At 39.3% G+C, this 16765-nt stretch overlaps 1 protein-coding gene across 12 annotated transcripts in view; it reads right to left on the bottom strand.

Moving 5' to 3' along the window:
* Positions 1-4530: 4530 nt before the first annotated feature.
* The window catches only part of lrrfip1b (leucine rich repeat (in FLII) interacting protein 1b), a 60453-nt gene continuing 48218 nt past the window's right edge, over positions 4531-16765 (bottom strand). For 9 of the 12 annotated variants that reach the window (XM_047159005.2, XM_047159006.2, XM_047159009.2 and 6 more), the window contains one exon: positions 11430-16310. In XM_047159005.2, coding sequence (XP_047014961.1) covers positions 15487-16310 — 824 coding nt within the window. In that variant the 3' untranslated portion in view covers positions 11430-15486. The other 3 variants (XM_047159016.2, XM_047159017.2, XM_053684137.1) reach the window with 1 other exon arrangement.

The raw sequence follows: 16765 nt of genomic DNA, 5'->3' as shown, positions 1-16765 counted from the left end.
CACTGGCACACTTGCATAAAGGCTAAAAGGCTGGACATTTTGGATGACATCCGTAAACTTGACGAAACATATGCCATGTCCCCCTCTCCCGCCCTTTACATAAAATGATTTCTATTACAATCAGAATACGACTGTCTAATGATGCACGCTGTAGTGAGTCAGCTGCAACAATCTAACAAAGCTTCTTTGAACATGGTGATAAGGTGGGTAGCCTCCAACCCCAACAGACCTGTGCGGCTATTGACTCATTTACAGAATTACTTCCCCTAATGGCAGTTCTACTGCGGACCCGGCTGAGACCAACAGAGTTTTCTCAAATTTCTACATTAACCTTTATACCTCAGAGTACTCCTCGACTCTGGCAACGACTCCCAACCCCTTTAAATTCATCAATACACTCTAGAATTGACGATGGTACAGCAAAGAAATTGGGTACTTTCATTTCTTCCCAAGAAGCAATTAGATTAACACAAAATGGGAAATCGCCAGGCCCCGACAGTTTTACTGTTGTGTTCTACAAGGCATATTCTACTTTATTCATTCCAATTATAGTGAGGATGTACAGCGATTCCTTTCGAGACGGCTGACTACCATGGACTTTGTATATGGTTTCCATTTCATTGCTTTTAAGGACAGATAAGGATCCCACTTCCTGTGGTAACTATAGACCAATTTCCCTGTTAAACCTAGACAATAAGATACTAGCTAAAATCTTCTCTCCACCTTCAAGATGTAATTCCATCCATCATTTCGTCAGATCAAACAGGTTTTACGTTGGACAGGTATTCTCTTTTTAACACTCGAAGATTATTTAACATTGTTTTCTCACCCTCACCCAATACCCCCAGAGTTATAGTTTCATTGGATGCAGAGAAAGCTTTCGAAACGGTGAAGTGAAAATATCTGTTGTTTGCATTAGGACTATTTGGATTTGACCCCAAATTCATTTCCTGGATCTGACTGTTGCATGCTTTCTCATCTGCATTAGTACATACCAACGGTACTCGTTCGTCACCCTTTCTGCTTCAACGGGAGACACATCAGGGTTGCCCGCTCTTGCCCTTGTTATTTAACATAGCTATTGAGCCATTAGCCATCTGGCTATAAAACCGTGATGGGTTCAAAGGCATCGCCTGTCATGGTCGGGTCCATAAACTTTCTCTTTATGCAGACGATCTGTTATTATATGTCTCTGATCCCACATCTTCTCTCCCCCCTATACTATCTATCCTGGACCAGTTCGGCTGCCTATGAGGGGACAAGTTAAATCTTCAAAAAAGCGAGCTATTTTTCGTAAACCAATTGGCTAAATCTTTTCCTCATTCTGCATTTCCCGTTAAGCTAGCCTTGGATCGGTTCAAATACTTGGGGATATATATATATATCCCCAGCTTGTTCAAAAATTTGTTTCTTAAGAATATTATACCACTTTTGGACAAATGCAAATTAGACATCGCTAGGTGGGGTTCCCTTCCTCTCTCTGTAATAGGCCGTGTGAATCTTATTAAAATGGCTATTTTGCCGAAATTCTTGTATCTTTTTCAGCATGTTCCAATCTGCATTAATAAATCCTTTTTCACTAGGTTGGATCAGCATTTATTGAAAGGGTTCCTTTGAAATGTCAAGCCGTCTCGCATCAGGAAATCAGCTTCCCAAATCTGAAAAGGTTTTAGCACTTCCCAATTTTCAGCAAGACCTTTGGGCATTTAACATTAATAAATCACTTTACTGGATTGGCCTTAAAGGCTGTGCCTCTGGCCTGCCTTGGGTACACATCTTCCTCCTCTCGTTCTTTACTTTCTAAGATCTGTTCCCAGCTCCCTCTTGAGGTACACAAAATTTCCAGCAATCCAATAGTCACCAATAATGTTACGATTTGGCTTCAATTCATGAAACAATTCAGTTTACACAAAGTCTCCATTCATATGCCGATCTCAAATAATCCCTTATTTCTACCATCTCCCTCAGACCACATCTTCGATATTTGGGCAGCTAAGGGTCTTTCTACTCTGAATGACTTGTATGAAAATGAAGACTTCTCCTCTTTCCCTTTTCTTTATCTTTTCCATTTTTTCAAGTGAGGCATTTTATTCAAAGGCTGTTTCGCCTTTCCCCCAATTGCCCCCAGAATCAGAACTTGATCTACTTCTTACCCTTGACTCTGGTCAAAGATGGCTAATATCTTCAATTTACGACAGAATAAGTTCCCTAACGCCATCACCGACTGACTCCCTCAAACTATACGGAAAGCAAGATTTGGGTATTGACGTTTCTGACCAATGACCTGGAAAGACATGCTTGGCCTAGTTCATTCTTCATCTATTTGTGCAAACAATCTGCAGCTGATGTTCTGGGCATGCCCGATGCTAACGGACTACTGGTCAGACATTTTTAGAACTCTCTCACAGGCCTTCAATACCAGCATTGCCCTTTATCATGTGACTACCCTGTTTGGCCTTCTTCCAACCCTGATTACACCAACCACAGTGCACTGAAACGCTGCCTTTACCACTTTGCGGGCCAGGCATGCCATCCTCCTGAAATGGAAGCATGCCTCTCCTCCATCACACAATGGTTGGTTACGAGAAGTATTACAATGCATCCAACTTGAAAAATTGACACTCTCTAAAAGGATCGCTGAGGTTCTTTCACAAGACATGCGCCCCTTACTGGCTACTATTGAGGGCCTTACTGTGGTGCCAGGACCTCCTGAATGGAGTTCTATGGGGGGAGGCAGAGATTCTTATATAACTATATTTCTGCTTTAATTAATTAATTAATTTTAATTCATATTATTAAGGGTTCTTCTTGTGGCCTGAAGTGAGGGGAGGGGTTATGGGTTTTTGTGTGGACTTGTTTCACCTACACACTGTCTCATTTTGCAATGGTTATAACACCTTTCATGTCTGCAGAGCATCTAATAAAAAGATGTGGAATAAAAAGAATTTAAAAAATAAAAAATAAAATGGCAGATGAGCCAGGAAGTAAATTTCCATGCATCTTCTATACCACTTATCCTCGTCAGGGTCACGGGGGAACCTGGAGCCTATCCCAGGGAGCATCGGGCACAAGGCGGGGTACACCCTGGACAGGGTGCCAATACATCGCAGGGCACAATCACACATACACACTCACACACCCATTCATACACTACGGACACTTTAGACACACCAATCAGACTACCATGCATGTCTTTGGACTGGGGGAGGAAACCGGAGTACCCGGAGGAAACCCCCGCAGCACGGGGAGAACATGCAAACTCCACACACACAGGGCCACGGTGGGAATCGAACCCCCGACCCTGGAGGTGTGGGGCAAACGTGCTATATTATATATATATACACAGGATATATATACGTGCACTACCCGAGTCTCTACATTAGGACTAGGGATTTGTAAAATGGCTTCATCAAAAAGGGAAATCAACTGTTAGACTGTATGTAGCTTGAAGGATGTTTGTAGCTTGGAGGATGTTTGTAATTTACAACTTCGGTAATGGAGCATAAATATAAGACAACTTAAAGATCTAAATGGTTGGCTAAATGTGTTTAATTACACTTCATCATTCTGAGCAGCCATTATGTAAATCAAGTAAAAAGCACCGAGGTCCTGTACAGACATATGTAAGTTAAGCACAACGTTCGGTTTTCTGATGAACAAAAATGCCTGTCTATAAAGTGACAGTCGCAGCATATCTGAAGAACCGGACACACTTTCTACAAAGCCTGTATACATAAAGCTTCGTGACTGTGGTTATAAATCTTTGCAATCTGCTAAAAATGCTTCATAATTCTTCCACTGATTATTTATAAACATGTAAGAGAAGTGTCACTCTTCCTGAAATACTTAAGCAAGAACATTTGCATTTGATTACTTCAAAATAGACTTCTATCATTCCTAATTAGTATTAAAAGCTATTACGCACAAGCAGCCGCCAGTCATAACAGTGGTAGAGTATGCTATATGGCATTAGGATGAACAGTGCCACTTGTTACAACATGTTTATAACTCACCGGTTACTGTGGTTAACAGCAGCTCGGACAGTGGTTCCGGTTGCGGGGGTTTATTTAAATAAATGCAGTCGGTTCTAATATGTTTTTCTACAGGATGTCTGAAAAGTCAGGAACCAATGGGAATATGTTGAGCAAATTCTGAAAAAAACAACAACATGATAGAGCAGCTGAGAAAACATGTGTAAGGGTTATAAATACAAAATTACATAGATGTCGTTTTACTCTCATCGGTTCCTGCCTTTCTGGTATAGAAACAGTTTACACAGGGACTTGCATGGTGATCACTCCACACAAACAGGTAAAAGGAATAAATCAATTTGGGATGCGGTGATATTGGAAAATAGTCAACTTAGCAGTGCGAATGTAACACACTACTTCACCTGTACTTGAGTCTTTCCTTATTCCTTTCTCATCAACAAATTCCAAAGAATTATAGGTATAAACTAAGCTTTATGAACACGGGCTTCACAGAAGATGTTACTTAATACAACAAGAAGTTGAATTCGGGAATTCTAAGCATTATTGCAATGTTTTTAATCACTTAAAAAAAAAAAAAAAAAAAAAACCAATGGCATCCTTTCGAAATTCCACTGATATATAGTTATAAGCTGGTGATATACAAGTGAAAGTTCTGTGCCCGTCTACATCTTGTCGAGGCAGGCCTTCTTCCCATGGAACAGGTCTAATTGCTTTTCTGTCATTTAACACACTTAGCAATATTAAAGAAAACGTATGAACAAAAACTCTCAGTTCAAGTGGCCGAAACATTGGCGTGTTTTACATATATGATGTTTATAAAAGTGTTCGTCAGAATTTGGTAAAATACACGTCATCCCTCTTGGATTTCATTATGGAAATGAATGGATTTCGTTCTGTTTAGGTTTATTTAATTCAAAGCAAATTACAAGTCACTAGCAGGAACTCACGGGATAATGGAATGTCATGAAGTATATGTGGAAACACAAAGGCAAAGGCAGAAAAACATTTCAGAAATACTCTTAAGGAAGTAAGTTACAGTATAGCTAGAAATATTATCTGCGTCTTATAGTAACCGGCGTGCAGTTGGATCAAAAGTCTGAGTCCACTAGGAAGAGCAGTTTTCGTCTTATCATCATTTTTTAAAAACAAACAAACAGGCATTCAGGTATAAATGTGTTCTATATCTAAATATCCTGTTTGGAACTATTTGTTTTATATTTTAAAACATACACACACACACTGTTAAGTAGAAGTGCACAATGTACAATTTGTTGATTATTATTGCAGTATTGTACTGCGAAATACCAATACCAGAGAGACCTACTACATGTCAATAAGCACCCATTGCTTGGTCATGGCATCATGGTATTAACATGACGCGATACATCATTCCACATCACAGGTTTTGCTTACGTGCTTTAATATATTGCAAGTCGACTGCAATCTAGTCCAGTGCAGGGTGCATTCCCGCCTCACACCCAGCGGTCTGGAGCCACTGTAACTCTGACCAGCAAAGTAGTTACTGAAGATGAATGAATGAACTGCAATGTTAGTTTTGTCCACAGCATTATCAAAGGGTGGGATGCCAGTCCATATTCCCATAATATTCCCGAAAATATTTGAGAATTATTGCTTAATAGAATTACACTGTAACTGATTAAAAAAAAAAAAAAAAAAAAAAAATTCTTGGTAGTGGACTCAGCCTTTTTCAACCAGACATTATTTATCATTTGCACGCCAGTAAGTGAATCATAGGTAATGTGCACTGTGTTGTAAACAAACAAACAAACAAACAAACAAAAAGTATAACCCACTTGTGCATCATATATAAAGACACAGACCTTAAAGCCACGTAGACCAAAACACGTACATACACCCAATCGATCTGGCTTCAACATTCACCCAAACACTGAAGGTGATATGCTGTAAATTCCTGCACCTCCTGAGAGGAGATGTTGGTGATGATCAGTATAGTGCTCAGTGTCTCCTCCTTACTTAGAGGAAGCTCAATGTCTCTGAATCCAACAGCAAGTTCCATGGAACAGCCTATGATTAACCCTAATGTTCTGTTTGATGAAAAACTTTGTGCTTGGCTGAAATTTGTTACAATAACTGAACACTTATTTTTAAGAAAAAATTAAAAAATAAAATAAATAAATGCAGCAAAAAAAAGTAAATAAGAAATGAGTAAAAATCACTTCTTAAATTCTTCCATCTCTAATTCAGGAGGATCTCCCGGCCCGTGATGGGGTTTTTGTGTGTTTATTTACACACATATTTTAAATACGACTATTAACTGAAATGAACTTGTATACCTACACATTCAGGCATTTACCCAATCAGCCAATCATGTGGCAGCAGCGTAATGCAGGAAATCATGCAGGTCAAGAGCTTTAGTTTAATGTTCACATTAAATATCAGAATTAGGAAAAATGTGATTTCAGTGACTCTGACCATGGCATGGCTGTTGGTGGTAGATGGGTTGGTTTGAGTATTTCAGAAACGGCGGATCTCCTGGGATTCTCACACACAACAGTCTCTAGAGCTTACACACTATGGTGCGAAAAACAAAAAAACATCCAGCGAGAGGCAGTTCTGCAGGTGGAAACACCTTGTTGATGAGATCAGAGAACAATGTCGAGACTGATTCGAGCCTACAGGAACACAAATAACCACTCTTTTCAACCATGGATAGCAGATTCACGAATTCACACATTGAAGTGGATGAGCTACAACAGCAGAAGAACACAGCGTTCCATTCCTGTCAGCCAGGAACAGGAAACTGAGGCTACAGTGGGCACAGTCTTAATGAAACCGGGCAGTTGAAGACTGGAAAAATGTCACGTGGTCTTTTTCCAGTCTTCAACTGTCACGTTTCTGTGATTTGATGCATTGCTATGGGCAGTGGTAACTCGATGCTTAAGACATTGGACTTCGGAATGGAAGGTCATGAGTTCAAATCCCAGCACTTCTAAGCTGCCACTGCTGGACCCTTGAACGAGGCCCTTAATCCACAACTGCTCAAATGTAGAGAACGTATAAATAAGATGAATGCAAGTCGCCCTGGATAAGAGCGTCCTAACAATATGCCGCTAAATGTAAATGCTCTGCTGGCACATGGTTGGCTGAATCGATAATAGCATGAATGAGCAGGTGTTCCTAATAAAGTGTATATCAGGTTTTGTAAATCATATTTTACAAATATATTTCCTTAAATTCAAAAGAGGGTTAATCCTTGGTGTGTGTGTGTGTGTGTGTGTGTGTGTGTGTGAATGGTTGAATGAGAAACAGTGTAAAGCGCTTTGTAGAACTGCCAAGATTTAAAAAAAAAGCACTATATAAGTGCAGACCATCACCACAATCAGTGAAAAAAAAAAAAAAAAATCAGTTGGTTGGTTTGTCCCTTTGGGGAACCCTTAGAGGTTCTACAACAGGCGGTTTCCCTTTCAGAAAAGTTACTGTGTCTTTAGATTGTTAGAGCATTTAACCATGGAAAAAAAATCCTATCAGCATATTTTACTTAGTATATAGTGAACAGAACATGAGGGTTAATCACTGAGAACGCAAATGTCTGTGGACCTGTTTCAATCCTCCTTGCCTCGCAATGGATTCTTGACACCACTAGATGGCACCATCTGTGATAAAGTGCATATTCCGATAGGTGGAGCCAAAAACTGATATGCTGACCACCTGTAAATGCGCATTATGATCACTCCACTCTGGTCAACACTGGGGACACTACAACACAGCCAAAAGTCTCTTACACCCCGGTAAGATTTTTTTTTTTTTTTTTTTAAATGTCCAATGCACATCAGGATTTCACGTGAAAATTCCTTTTCTGTTCATTAGAATGTCAGTATTAATTTGGATCCTTTCCTGAATTTCTATTCATATACTGTAGTCAGAAGATCTGTAGGCCATCATTTTCCCTTATCGGAGTGAATTTGTATGGCTCGTAGATTGGGTTATTCAGCATCGTGTGTGACGTAGTGTGGACAAAATCGGGTTGATCTGTAATCTGAAATGAGGATAACAGGCGCAGATGCTACTGATGCCAATGAAAGTGGTTTCCAGGTCGGCCATTGAAGCTTGCGCCGACATCACTGCTGGGAAAGCATCGCATTACGGTTGGCCTTCATCTTCTCCACTCTTTTGGACAGGTGGCAATTGCTGGCCTCTAATTCATCGATACGGTCCAGAGCAGATCTCAGCTGGAAATGGGAAGACAACATGCAAAAACAAATCAGTCTGACATCTAACTATTATTGAGTCTGCAACCGATAGTTTAATCTTTAAGACATTTGACCACTAATCCAATTTTCCTTTGTCAGCTGGATGAATAAACACACACACACACACACACACACAAACAAACACATACACACATATATACCGGAAATGCTGTAGATTTCTGTATATTTCAGACAAACCTAAAATGTATTAGTGATTTATTTAGTGCTTTAGTGATTTATTTAGTACTTGCTTCCTCATAATAACTACTGTGTCTGGAAATGTATACATTAAGAAAAGTGTTATCCATATTCGCAACTGTCTGAGAAATACTCAGGAAACTGACACATTTGCATATCAGCACACATGATGCCTGGTATCAGGGTAGTGGGGACGTGGAATAGTGGTAGCTCAACGGTTATGACCTTGGACTTCTGATTGAAAGGTCATGAGTTCAAATCCCAGCAGTGGTACGTTGGCAGTGCTGGAACTTGAACTCGTGACCGTCACTGTGGGTTAAGCAGGGCCCTTAACCCACAACTGCTCAGGTGTATAAATATGTAAATTGCTCTGGATAAGGGTGTCGGACAAATGCCATAAATGTATCAATAGTGTATCAATTACATGTGACAGTTTTGGTACCATCGTCTGTTTTATACTTGATATAACAACCAAGTACTCTAAAGTTTGCGCGGTAAAGTAGAGCTCTGTAGTGAGCACAGAGCAGTCAATTATGAGGTATCATCCCTGTCTGGTGTTGATATTGTGTATTGTGTACACAATGACCGCTAACAACCAGGGAGGGGAAAGAGTAATGTGCTTCCTTCAAGACAACCCGCTAATTTTCTCCCTAATTTAGTCTTGGCCAATCCCACCCTTCAGTTAGGTCTACCCTATCACACGACAGCTACCCACACGCTTCACCCTCATGAAGGCTAACACGTGCTTCCAGCCAGCAACAACAGGACTACATTTATACATACATGCTTTTGAATACATTTTTAAGACAATCCAGATAAGCGTAGAACAACTTACACTCATAAGATTCTGTAACTCACATCTCTGACAAACCCAGCTAAGATCTCCTAGCTTTTATGCTTATGGTCATGCTGGCTTTGATGCGTAATATTGAGTTCACAGAATTCCCAGTGGGAAAATATGTCTTCTGTCCTTTACACATGACTGACTGAGCCACCTAACTGTACACATTATCGTGAACTGTCGACGCATGACTAAAGTGCTATGCTGACAAATTAGTAATGGGTTTATTGATGGTCAGTGTGCTCTTTTTCCACACAGTACCTCTCTCTGCAATTTACGTTTCTCCACTTTCAGCTCGTCCTCCACTTTCTCAGCTGCTTCGGAGGCTGTTTTGTAGCGTGTCACCTGCCCCTCCAGTCGAATGATCTGAGGAGAAAGATAAATAAATAAATCATGAAACGACTGTAAAATTCTATTTGCGGCATCTGCCACAATGAATAATTCAGCAATCTCTGATTGCTGAGGTTCTCATCTACTCATTTCTGCTACCCACATTTTGTTCAAGAGCTGCAACCTCCTGCTCGGACTTCACCAGCTTAAATTTCAAGTCGCTGATTTGCCTGTTAGCATCTCCTGCATCGATGAAGGAAGACAATAATATTTCATGAACGCCAAATGAAACATGACACAAAAACAGCATAACTGAATATTCAGTACAAGCTCTTGTTCTAGCCTTAAGGTTTTTCTACAATGTACTCTGGTCTTTTAGTGAATATGAGACACCTCTATAGTGACAAATCTATACTCCAACATTTGCTCATTTAGGGGTGATGTACACGTGAAATAACCACACCTCCCCCAAGAGAACCACTCATACTGTATCTTTTCGGTACAGTGGTCGAGTACAGTGATTCATTTGTTTTTTTATGTCCAAATGTCTCCAATGATTATAGCTGATGATGAAAAGATCCTTCGAGGAACATGGATGTCATCTTGGTATACTTTGGATATACAATACAAATTTGCAGTTATACCCTTGTTAATTTTTTGTGCCCAATTGTATTTATTATTAAAAAAAATAAATACTGAGAATGACCAAAAACTGGGTCCATATTTATTAATGTTTATGTTTAGGGAGAAAAGAATGGCGGAAACACTTCTGTTACATTTCTGCTATAGCATGGTCATCAACCCATACCCATGGTCTTAATGCAGGAGTTAGCAAAGTATTCAGGAGGTCAAACTAAGCACTCAAACAATACTGGAGTCAAATTTGTGAAGATCATAAAATGGAAATAAAGGAAGCGTACTGAGAAAGGAAAGAGTTTTCACAGAATTTCATACAGTATGTCTATTTTAAACATTTAATTTACCCTCTACGGTCTGATTAAGTGAAGTGATGATATGGCAATATGCGTTTATTCTTCAATTCAATTTCAAAACAGACATTTCATCTGTTCATGGTCAATGGCATCAGTCAAGGATTGTAATGTAAAATGCCACAGCCATGAATTTACAGTCTTATTTACAGCCATGAACTAATGGTTAAGCATTCTAAGTTCACTGCTCTCCTCATTCAGTCATGTTAGTTGCTTATCCGGATCCTTGTAGCCGGACCCTCAGAAAAGATTATTTGATCAGCTTCCTATGCTCAAGTGACAAATATCTCCCTACTGCCCTTCAGCCAATACAGAGAATCTTACACTTCAGAGAGAAAGTTATTTGCTCATATCATGCTGTTTAATCTACACTGAAGGTAAATCAGTTTGAAGTGATTTATATTTCAAAAGCTGGCGGTGCATTCTCATATGCGATGTGTGTGACAGTAGAGTCTGTTTAATATTCCATGTAACGTACAAAAACATAGATTCACTGGATGTATGTAGAGCAAGCAAAGAATAAAAGGCTAGTTAAAAAAAAAAAAAAAATGAAAGCAGGGATAATAAACATGTATCTTACTCTGCAAGTCGATGATATGTGAGTCTAGGCTGTTCTGGAGGTCTTCTTCATGTGGACTTACTGCTTCATTTGTGCCATTCCTCTGCTTTTGTTCCACGACTGCTTTCAGCTTCCTTACCTACACACACACACACACACACACACACACACCAGTATTAGCTAAATGACCACAACATGACCCTGTATGTGTGGGTAGAGATGCAACTTACCTGTTCAAGCAAACTCTCCCTCTCATCAACCAGCTTCCTCAGTCTGATCTCTAAAAAAATGAAACATACAAATGACGATCTGAACCATGATGCACGATGGATATTTGTGTGTAAAAGCTAAATTCTCATTCAAAGCAGTCACCTCCATCAACGTATTACATATACTCCTTTAGAGAATATACAGTACATCGATAGCAGTAGAGAGAAATGTTAAATTGTATAGCCAAGTAGGAATAACGCAGAAAAACACGACACACTCACTGTCTGCTTTATTAAGAACACCTGAGCAATCATGCAGTCTAATCAGCCAATCATATTGCAGCAGCGCAATGCATAAAATTCAGAGCTTCAGTTAATGTTCACAGCAAACATTAGAATGGGGGGGGTATTTTCTGCTGCAACATGTAGATGGTAGGGTCAGAACTGTCAACAGCATGAATCTATGGATCCAAGCTATGTTGTGTCAGTTCACAGTTCAGGCTGGTGGTGGTGGTATAACAGTGTGGGGAATGTTTTTTTGGCGCACACTGGGCCGCTTAATACCAGTCGTGCAGGGTACGAATTCCACAGCCTATCTGAGTGTTGTTGCTGACTATGGGCTTCCCTTTATAGAGCATTGGTCGAACAAGAGCGTCACAGCATGAATGTGCAGCTCAACAAATCTGTAGCAATGATGTGATGCAATAACGTCAACACAATCCAGAATCTCAAAGCAATGTTTCCAACACCTTGTGGAATCCATGTCATGAAGGATTCAGGCTGTTCTAAGCAAAGGAGGGTCCTACCAAGTATTAATACTGGGTAGATGTTCCTAATAAAGTGTATGGTGAGTGTAGACAATTTTAACCACACACACACACACACACACACACACACACACACAAGAAGGTATAGAATAGGCTATGAGAATTTTGTACGAGAAAATACTTACATTGATTTTATCATTTAAAAAAAGTCTTTTAAATACCAAGAATATCAAGTTTCATGCCATTGCATGCAAATTCTCAGGATAAAATATTTTCAGGAAATATTCAGTATGATCCAATTATAACTTATGCTTTTATACATGATGCCCATTCACTTCATATCTTTGTTATAGGCTCCAGTTAATAGCTGTTTTGTAAAAAATAAACTGGTATGCTACATCAGCAGCGCACTACAACGCAGAGAACCACTGTAGGGAAATAATTTAATAATTCTCAGTAATTTCCCTGGAAATGTGTGTTTAGTGCAATTTTTCTTTCTTTTTTTTTTTTGTATTCACTCATTTGAGCCTCGACTGAGGGTGCATCTATAACCTAAAAAAAAAATAAATAAATAAAATAAAATCAAGTTTATGCCCAAAAGATTCAGCAGCCTTAGTATGGAAGCCTTGCAGAGTAAGGTGAAAAACAAGGATATAAATAAAGGGAAGATTTTATTTGTCAGCAAACCTCAATACATAACATTACAAAAATACTTCTGAAATCTTTGTTTGGATATTGGTTACATCCTTTTCTTTCAGTGTCATTGTTTCCTTCTGAACTAGTGGATATTTAATGTTTGCTCATGGGGTACCATTAATTGTCAGCCAGACTGAACCAGGTTAACACCTTAGGACATTTTTAAAGGTTTTCTTGCATGACATAATACAGTATCTCACAAAAGTGAGTACGCCCCTCACATTGTTGTAAATATGTGATTATATCTTTTCATGTGACAGCACTGAAGAAATGACACTGTGCTACAGTGTAAAGTAGTGAGTGTACAGCTTGTGTAACAGTGTAAATTTGCCGTCCCCTCAAAATAACTCAACACACAGACATTAATGTCTAAACCGCTGGCAACAAAAGTGAGTACACCCCTAAGTGAAAATGTCCAAATTGGGCCGACTTAGCCATTTTCCCTCCGCGGTGTCATGTGACTTGTTAGTGTTACAAGGTCTCAGGTGTGAATGGGGAGCAGGTGTGTTAAATTCTGTGTCATCGCTCTCACACTCCCTCATACTGGTCACTGGAAGTGTACTCACTTTTGTGAGATACTGTATATATACAAATATAATCTTAGGGAAACACTTAATTTTTGTTTGTTCCAATATCCTTTCCAGTGTGGAGCTGCTGTTTTTGTTCGTGAAAACACTGATACTGACACTCGAGCTATTCATAGTAAAACGATCCAAATTGGACTTTAAAAATCGTTATTGAAAGTCATTAGACTGATTTACTTTCGAAACGTTAATTCAGTATCAGACAGCCTACTATGAATTAACGTTTTCTAAAGATATAACATACAGTATTAAAAATAACATACGCTGCCAGTCAGGTTTTTAAATAGACGATATTTTCATATTTTTATTGAAAGAAATGGGCTAATTTTACATGCTCTAGAAAATCAAAGTTAGAAAAAGGCGCAGTATAAATGAACTGAGAAATTATTTTAGTATAAGTCATTTATACAGTCCCCTCCAAAAGTACTGGAACAGCAAAAAAATTTTTTCGCCGTACAAGGAAGATGTGGGTGTGAGATGAAAAGATGAATATGAGACGATAAATTAGAATTTCAGCTTTATTTCCTGATATTTACATGTACATGTGTTAAGCAACTTAGAACATGGCGCCTTTGGTGGCAGACGGCCCAATTTTTAAGTGAGTAACAGTATAGGTACAGACAGTCTTAAAGTAATTTAAAGTAAACGACACTTGGTTGCAAACAATATTTGGTTGCATATCCTTTGCTTGCACTAACGGCATCCAGCCGACGGCCCACTGACATCACCAAACATTCTTCTTTTGTGATGCTTTTTCAGGATTTTACCACAGCTTCTTTCAACTGTTTGTTCTTCAGTAGGTGAAATGCTGCTCAGTGCATGCTTCCATTTTCCCCCTTGATGAAGTCCCTTGTTGAGTTGGCAGAGTGTTTTGGGTCATTGTCTTGCTGCATGACAAAGTACCTCCCAATTAATGTGGATGCATTTCTCTGTAAATTGGAAGACAGAATGGTCCTGTAAACTTCTGAATTCATTCTGCTGCTGCCATCATGAGTTACATCATCAGTAAAGATTACTGAGCCTTTAACCAGCCATTCAAGCCAAAGCCGTGACAATATCTCCACCGTGCTTGACCAATGAGCTTGTTATGTTTGGGATTATGAGAAGATCGTTTCTTTCTCCACACTTTGGACTTTCCTTCACTTTTGTAGAGGTGAATCTTGGTTCCAGAACTTTTGTGGCTCATCTCTGTATTTCTTTATGAATCCAATCTGGCTTTCTGATTCTTGAATGGTTTGCATCTTGTGGTGTGTCCTCTATATTTCTGCTCTTAAAGTCTTCTTCAAACAGTAGATTGTGATACCTTCACTCCTGCCCTGTGGAGGTTGCTGGTGATGTCACTGAGTGTTGTTGAGTTTTTCTTCACGACTCTCACAATGTTTCTCTCATCAATTGCTGTTGTTTCCCTTGGCCGACTTGTTCAATGTATGGTTGTTAATACACTAATGGTTTACTTCTTTTTCAGGACATTCCAACTGGTTGTACTGGCTATGCCCGATGCTTATGCATTGACTGATTTTTTCAGCTTCAAAATGGCTTGGTTTTCTCCCTTAGACAGCTCTAAACCAAAGTTGGTTTATACTTTTTAACGACAAATGCAGTCTTCGCAGGTGAAACCCAGGGCTCAAACCAAGAGCAAACATTCCGAGCTATTAATTGCTTAAACAATCTAACAGGGCACAGTTGGGCAACAAGTAACATCCGTCAGTCACGTGTTCCAGTATTTTTATCACTTAGAAAATGAGTGGGTTAAAAAAAGGTGCCATGTTCCAAGTTAGTTAACACATTTAGATGTAAATATCTATATCCATCATCTCCTATACATACTTTGATTGGCCTTGTTGTTCTAATACTTTAGGAGGAGTCTGTAAATATATGGGAAAGGCATAATTAGGTACTATTGATTACATACAAGTTAATACACGTTAATACTGCATGGTTTAGTGGTTTAAGTCGATATATGTCAGATAGAGTACTATTAGATCTGAGAAACTGACACTTAATGATTAATTAATCCCAAACTTATTGGTGGTGTACTATTTTTGTTTTGAACACTATTTTTTATTTGCTTGGTTGTATAAAAGTAAATTTAGGACACATTACACTCCTGTCCTCTCTTGTTACTAAGCCTCATCCTGTTGTGTTTCGTGTCATCTGAAGTAGGGCTTGTCTCTTCCTGATGCACAATTCTGGCCTTATCTGCTTTATTTAGCCGTATGACTTCAAAGTCCAGTGCCAAAGCTTCTTGGCAACTGTCTAAAAATGAAGCAATGCCTTTCTCCTCCACAGGGATGGTAAACAAACCACTGTGAACATCCCCTGATTCAAGTTCCAGCTCTGTTTCAGAGTCCTGCCCACTACTGGAAGAACGATCCCCTCTTCTGGTGCTGGTCATCTCGACATCCGTGCGGGGAATGGGTTTTCTGAGATCTTGATAGCTTTTGGTGGTTCCAGGTAGCTCCATTTTCTCCAACGTTTCTTCATCTGCTTGGTTTGTATGACTAGTTGTAGGATCGAGCTGATTGTTAGTTTTAATAAATCGGGATGGTGCAAGTGTTTCATTTACATCTTGAATCAAAGGACTTTCCGGGACTTCCGTGGCTCTTGTGTCCTGCTCTATCCAAGGTTCTTCCACTTGCTTGTTTTGTTTCTTCACATGTTTTCCCACTTTGATCATGCCTTCATTTTGTGCTACCACACTTTCTTGAACTGTTTCGTCCGATACATTTTCAACACAAACTGAATGACCCCTTTTAAGTTCATTTGCTTCAGGAACTCTGCAGTCCTCTTGAAGCTGTACACTGCATGATGCCCTTGCACCAGAAGCTGTATCTTCATCTCTTTCTATCTTGGATTCTTCTTCCGTGCATGAAGTGCTGTCCATTTCAGGCACTCGATCCTCTGGAGATCTCTCTGGAACATCATTAGCAAAATATGAAGGAGTGCACAGAACTCTAGGTTTTAAACGGGAAGGACTGATTGGTGTGGACAAAGAGTGAAGACAATCACCGGGCTGAGGTCAGTAAAAAGGAAAAGTAGAGATGCCAGCTTTCTTCAAGTAAATGAATCATTTTGGAGGAATTTAGAAAACATTTCAGATTAAATACAGTAAGAAAAGCTAAAAGAGACACTAATTTGACTGGTTAATCAACACCGTGGAGCAAACATGAAGGAACTGATTCAACTCATTGCAGGATTCTTACTCTGTAGACAAAAATCAGTTGACTGAAACACATCAAATCACATTTAATTCTGCAATACACTGAGCCCTAAATAGAAATTAAGCGTTAAGCATTTTAACCATTTGAATGGTTTGGGTCATTGCAAAGCAGTTAGTTTCATTTTATTTAATATTGCACAAAATCAAT

The sequence above is a fragment of the Ictalurus punctatus genome, chromosome 12 (genome assembly GCF_001660625.3).
Source record: "Ictalurus punctatus breed USDA103 chromosome 12, Coco_2.0, whole genome shotgun sequence".
Taxonomy (NCBI): Eukaryota; Metazoa; Chordata; class Actinopteri; order Siluriformes; family Ictaluridae; genus Ictalurus; species Ictalurus punctatus.
Note: the sequence above shows the minus strand (reverse complement) of the source record. Positions and strands in the feature narration are given on the sequence as shown.